At 34.9% G+C, this 6,000-nt stretch overlaps 1 protein-coding gene across 8 annotated transcripts in view; it reads right to left on the minus strand.

The window, feature by feature from the left end:
* Window positions 1-6,000, minus strand: part of COL12A1 (collagen type XII alpha 1 chain) — a 121,528-nt gene that overhangs the window by 80,060 nt on the left and 35,468 nt on the right. For 6 of the 8 annotated variants that reach the window (XM_063813197.1, XM_063813198.1, XM_054686051.2 and 3 more), the window contains one exon: window positions 803-1,075. The exons of the other annotated variants lie outside the window; for them this stretch is intronic. In XM_063813197.1, coding sequence (XP_063669267.1) covers window positions 803-1,075 — 273 coding nt within the window. The remainder of the gene's footprint in view (window positions 1-802; window positions 1,076-6,000) is intronic. 8 annotated transcript variants of the gene reach the window in all.

The raw sequence follows: 6,000 nt of genomic DNA on the forward strand, positions 1-6,000 counted from the left end.
TACAACTGCTGAACCTACACTGACACATGATTATCACTTAAACAAATAACCTTTTAGAATAGTGAATTAAGATATCCTGACACATCTTTCACCAGCCAGATGATTATGATAGGTCATTCATAATTATTTACAAAAAAAAAGAATATTAGTAAGAGTGAGGTAAATCTGAGCCATCAGAAAATTGAGTGGGCTTTTGATTTGACCTTACCAAATATAATAGGAATAAAATAAAAAATAAAAATAAATAAAAAATTTAAAAACTAAGTTGTCTTGGTTGTATGATAATCATAGTTTCAATAGCCACCCATCATTTATCAATCATCTCTAAGTGGCTAGGCACTATGCTGGCCACTTTGTATATTGCTATTTTATACAATCCTCACAACTCTAAGAGACAAGATTTATTATCTGCATTCTACAGATTAGGAAACTGAGGCTCAAAGAAGGTTAAGTAACTTGACAAAGATCATGCAGCTATACAAATGTGCCCGAATTCTCTTCGCTTCATAGCTTCTGGTGTTTTTACTAGTTGAGTATTCTATCTAGTCAATCATTGCACCAGAAAAAAAAAAAAAAAGACAAATACAGGTAGTTGAAAGAGATTCGATATTTCAAAATTTGATATACTTTTAGACACTAACCTACTCTGAATTTAAGCCAAATTCTTTAAAGATCCTAATTCCTCAGTCTTCATTTATCATGTAAAGAAAAAACATTCAAGTGATTAAACTGCATGTCACTTGAGCTGATAACTATTGGGTAGCACCAGCACACACCCAAACACACCCATAATGTTACCTACATTCAGTTGTGGCATCTCCAGTCAAAGGTTCTCCTTCTCCACTGCTGTAAGTGGCAAATACTGAAATTCTGTATTTGGTCTCTGGCTGCAGATTTTCTATCATCGTATGAATTGCATCTTCAGGCAGATTTTTCTCTCCAGTGTCAACATCATCATAAAGTGATTTCCATGAGACCCTGTAACCGCGAACCATTCCTGGAGCAGATGTCCAATAAGCCCCAATTGATGTGTCAGTGATGTCTTTAGTAACTAAATCTTGAGGAGAACCACGTTCTAGAACAGAAATTAAAAGAGAATCTTTTTTAAAAATGTCTAGTAGGTATTTAAGTATTATATTCATTGATCCTGGTAGAGATTCTGACTTGCTGGACTCACACTCAATTTGTCTAAAATTGCCCATTTCTTCTTTCTGAGTTGTCCATCCTATTCTGTCTGTGGAATAGATTGATGCAATAAAACTTTAGAATTCTATTTGATTCCTACCTCTTAACTTTGCCCTCATATGCCTAGTCAGATAATCTTGTCCTTCAGGACAAGATTGACATCCAAATTTGAAGGAGTATTTGTCTTTAAAAAAAAATTCCAAAGGAAAAAAAATGTATCTAAGTCCCAGAATTTTATCACATTTTTGTCTGCTTTGTGACATGGCCCATTGTTCACAAAGATCTTTATTTCCTTACCATGATCTTTTCCTCTCTGATCTAATTTAAATAAACTCAGTTTCAATGCATGATTTACAACAACTGCAACAATCTCATATCACTTACAAAACTTAATGCCAACAACAGTTTATTGGTGAAACTTTTATTTGCTCATGCAGTTTAAAACGTAGCAGTGCAAACTTTCAATATAGCTTAACCCTAACAAAACTGAAAACAACCAATTCTTCTGGAAAACTTAAAAGTGATTAGTCACCAAAATAAAACATACCACTTGTTCTAGCTGATCAAAAACGTCTGCTACTAAATTTTGGCTCTTTCATTCAAAAAACATACAACCCAAGTGGAAAAATATGGAAACCTCAACTTAACAGGAGGCACAGATGTCTTTCAATAAAACCCTCACTCTCCATATTTTAAATGTAAGATAAATATACAGGTCACTTTATATTGTCTACCTTTACTAGGGTTTATGCCACAGCATGACATAAATACAAATCTATCTGCTTCCCAGCATACATTTTACCAGTAATTGTTGTATATTCATGCAAATGATATATAATGCTCTTACAAGAATTTTTAAAACTATTATTTTACTTAACTCGAACAGTTAAAATGAATATCTTAAACGCAGTCATAATTTAACAATTATATTTCAATACAAAAAGTAAAGGTAACAATGAATGAAAAAGAAATCTAGGTGGACAAAAACCTATCATATATGGTTGATTTAGAGGGAAAAAATAAATGAAACAGAAGCTGGGCAGCCTACCAGACCCCAAGCCCAAATGGAAAATTCTAACTCCATTATAAATAACTTTAACTGCTGACAGCACATCTCATCCCTGGAAGGAAATTAGTTACATATTTCACTGGAACAAAGAATACTTATTTTTAAGAGCACATTGAATTTTTACCCTCAGCTCTTGAGGTTAATTCCCATTTGAAAGTCTTCTTTAGCTGTCTTTACTATGTAAATGGTCATACACCTTTATATTTTCTCTACTTGGAATATAAAAGTACAATTTAAAACTGTTTGTTTTATTTGGTTTGGCTGTGGGTTTCTTTGTTTTGTTTTTTATTTGTTTTGATAATCAATATCCCAACAACTAGTCCCTAAGTTTTAAATGTACAGCATGTTTTTCTTTTGCTTGATATATACCATTTTCAATATGTGCCTTTTCCTCTAAATTTCCTAGATTGCAGTCAGGAACAGCTGTTGTGAAATGACCTTGCTTGAAAGCAATTTTGAATTTAAATGAGCTGCATTAACAACGTTTCAAAAAAGTATCAGATAAATAAGGTTAACTAGAATGTGGGAATTATCTTTCAAATTAACACCGGGGTAATTTTAAAACAATTTCAGCTTTTATTTTTCCCAAAGGTTTTGCTTCTCAACCTATTTTTCTTTCTACAGCACTAAATTTGTGACATTGTTTATTTCCATGACAACAGACATCAATCTCATAAACACAGGCTAATGATTTCACTGTGAGAAAAATAATAGGAAGAGAATTGTGATTGAAGCAAAAATACATTCACAAAGATATTTCTGGGCTTAAAACAAAAGGATCTAAGATCACAAGACATGTCTTCCTATGGATTTTAATCAACTATTTTAACACTCTCAAGACTTGTAAAGCTAGAACAAAATACTAGTAAAATGCAATGAAGACCTTTCCCAAGGTTTATCGATATCCTGAAAATAATCTACAACAGCACTTTTTAAGATGCAAATTAAAAATCAACTAAAAAATATTTTTAAGCTCTAATTAATGGCATGACAACACTATTTTGAGTGAACACTAAGTTCTCAATCTCAGAAAAAAACTCACTAAAAATTGTAGTTTCTGCCTGTGGTATGTAAAGGCAGGCACTGTCACTACAACATTCCATGTTAGTGACATAGCAACATAGACTCCAAAGAAAGGAGAAAGATAGTTCAATCGAGACACCACAATTGAGAAGATAAACTGCTTCATGTGGGTTTCTTACATGTCAATCAGTCAGTTTGATAAGAATATTCCTAAATATTAAATCCATACTGCTCCCCAAACACATTGATAATTTTTTTTAGGGAGGAGGGCTGAATATTCTGTTACATTACAACCAGGAATTTTGAGAATAAGTTGTACTCACGACAAGTAAATTTATAGCTTTGAATTTTTAAAAAATGAGATCTTGGTTTGGCCAAACATTAGATTACCAAAAAATGAAGCAAGTGGATTGCGCCCTGTGGTACAGTTGGCAGGATGGAAGCTGGCAAGTGGCCAAACTGGTCTTGGGGCCAGGTGTGCAACCATCTGAGCAGGTCACCAACAGGCTATGTCACCTCCTGGGGCCTTGGGGCCCTCAGCAGCAAAATAACTGGACTGGACTTGAACCGATAAACAGAATTGCCTGACAAAACAAAGGCTGGACCCTACCCAAATCAATTAAATTGGAATATTTGGGGATGCACCTAAGTACTGGTGCCTTCTAAATATCTTTTAAATCTGCCCTGTGATTCCAAAACCTCTACAATTCTTTATTCTTTCCCCTTTTTGCTCTTCTTTCTACTTCTCCTCTCTGAGGTCTAGAGAAGCATTTATTCGGGAGGTGTGCTGGCTCAGTGTGGGAAGGAACCTCAAATCTGCTTTCACATAGAAATGGTGCTCCTTCAAAAGAAAGACAGGTATGGTGAAAGCAAACTCGTCAAAATCATTACACACATGATGCTCTGTAGGACTGCTGGGTGGCTTGTATTTTGTGTGGTTATATTGCCATGTACAGAAAATCACTGCTTTAGGTGGCAAAATAATCTCAAGGCTGACCCTCAGAGAACAGAGGAGATGACTTAAGCTTTTCATCACATCTCCATGGACACATGTGGGATGTTCACTGCTCTCTTCTCCCCTCCATCTTGTCTCAACAGGAAATGGCTCTGAACACACGCATGCCTCTTATTGAAGAGCTGAGCACATTTTCACATGAATGACGTTCTAAGTGTTACCCAGCAAGGCATTTACTTGGTTCAATACATTGTCATTTTTGTCCTGAATCTGAGGAGCTCCAGACATCAGTAACTACAGGAAGAAATTATCTGACTTGTTTTGGTTTAGTTTCATTATATTGGGTTTATGCAAGAGTCCCTTTTTAGAGTACCTAAGGGGGACTAGGAAAGAGAGAGGGAGAAGAACGTAAAGATGTCAGAAGACCAGTCTGTAGGCTATCTCTAGGAGAGGTTACTGCTCCTCAAAAGGGGAAGGCGTAGAAACAGTGGCAGTGAACAGAAAGCAACCCTAGTAGACTTTTTGCCATGTAGTCACTGCCTTTCCCTGAACTTAGATCTACTTTTGCTCTAGCAGAGGCTCCCTGCCTTCTGAGGTCCTCCTCTTTCTTCTGTTCCCCAAGATTTACAAATATGTGTCTTATGGTGCTGGGGTTTGTTTAGGGTTTTTTTTGAATAATGTTTAGTCTCATAGTACTTGCTCTCTTCTGTTCTGGATATATGCCTGTGTTCTCTCTATTAATTTTATCTCTGGTAATAGAAATTCTGGCAATCATTTCAAACAAGTCATCATCTATAATGATGATATTCCTTTATTACCATTCCTTTGATTCTATCTTGACAATTTTCCCTTACACTTTATTCTTCCTAGTATAGTACCAGTATAGGTATAAATGTCATAAGTTTAAAGGTATAAAACTCTATCAGGTTTTGAAATTTGGCTACTCAGCATTTCTGTCCTTATTATAAAACATAGTTACATCTATTCAAAAGCCATTTTTCTAGTGTGTGCTTGCATGTGTCTCTGTGCTGCTGCTGTGGGAAGTAATTCAGACAGGTCTACTTCTCATGATCTGAACATCCTGAAGGGGTTGATTCCTACACTGCTTTTTTCCACATACCAAGCCAAAGAACTAATGCCTCATTTAAGTAACTTTCCTATGTTTCCTTACCCCTTTTCCATTTTCTTTCTGAAAAGCAAATTATCATCCAATTCAAATATAATTATAACACAAATTAGCCAATGATAAATGAAAAATTAATCATCATGAAATAAAACTGCATTTCATCTTATAGATTGTTCCAGCCAGCTTTCATTGAGTTTCATATACCACTTTCAAAAATAGAAGTTAAATTGAAAATGTAACGTAAACTCTCTTCTAAATCAATTTGTCTTTTCCATTAGAGCTCAGCTCAAAAGTCATCCAACTTTCCACAGCAATACAGAAGATCTGCTTGTGGATAACATTCATGTGGAAATACATTTGATTTACAACCAATGAATTAGAGCCACCATTCCAAAGGACAAAGTTCACTATTGATAAGTTAACTCAGTTACTTTAAGCTATACACAGTTCTTAAAAACAACTTAACAATTAAATTACCATTCAACTTCAAAGTTGGCTTGAGCAAAAAAGTGTTTCTTCCATAATTATTACCTCTCCACATTGACTTCAATTTTTATCTGACAAGCAATTAATTCACAGAAAAAGGAAATAGAAATTACTGTTTGGTGACTGTGCTAAAGTTCCCTGGCAACGTCAGAGTTA

Source organism: Pan troglodytes, chromosome 5 (assembly GCF_028858775.2).
Source record: "Pan troglodytes isolate AG18354 chromosome 5, NHGRI_mPanTro3-v2.0_pri, whole genome shotgun sequence".
NCBI lineage: Eukaryota > Metazoa > Chordata > Mammalia > Primates > Hominidae > Pan > Pan troglodytes.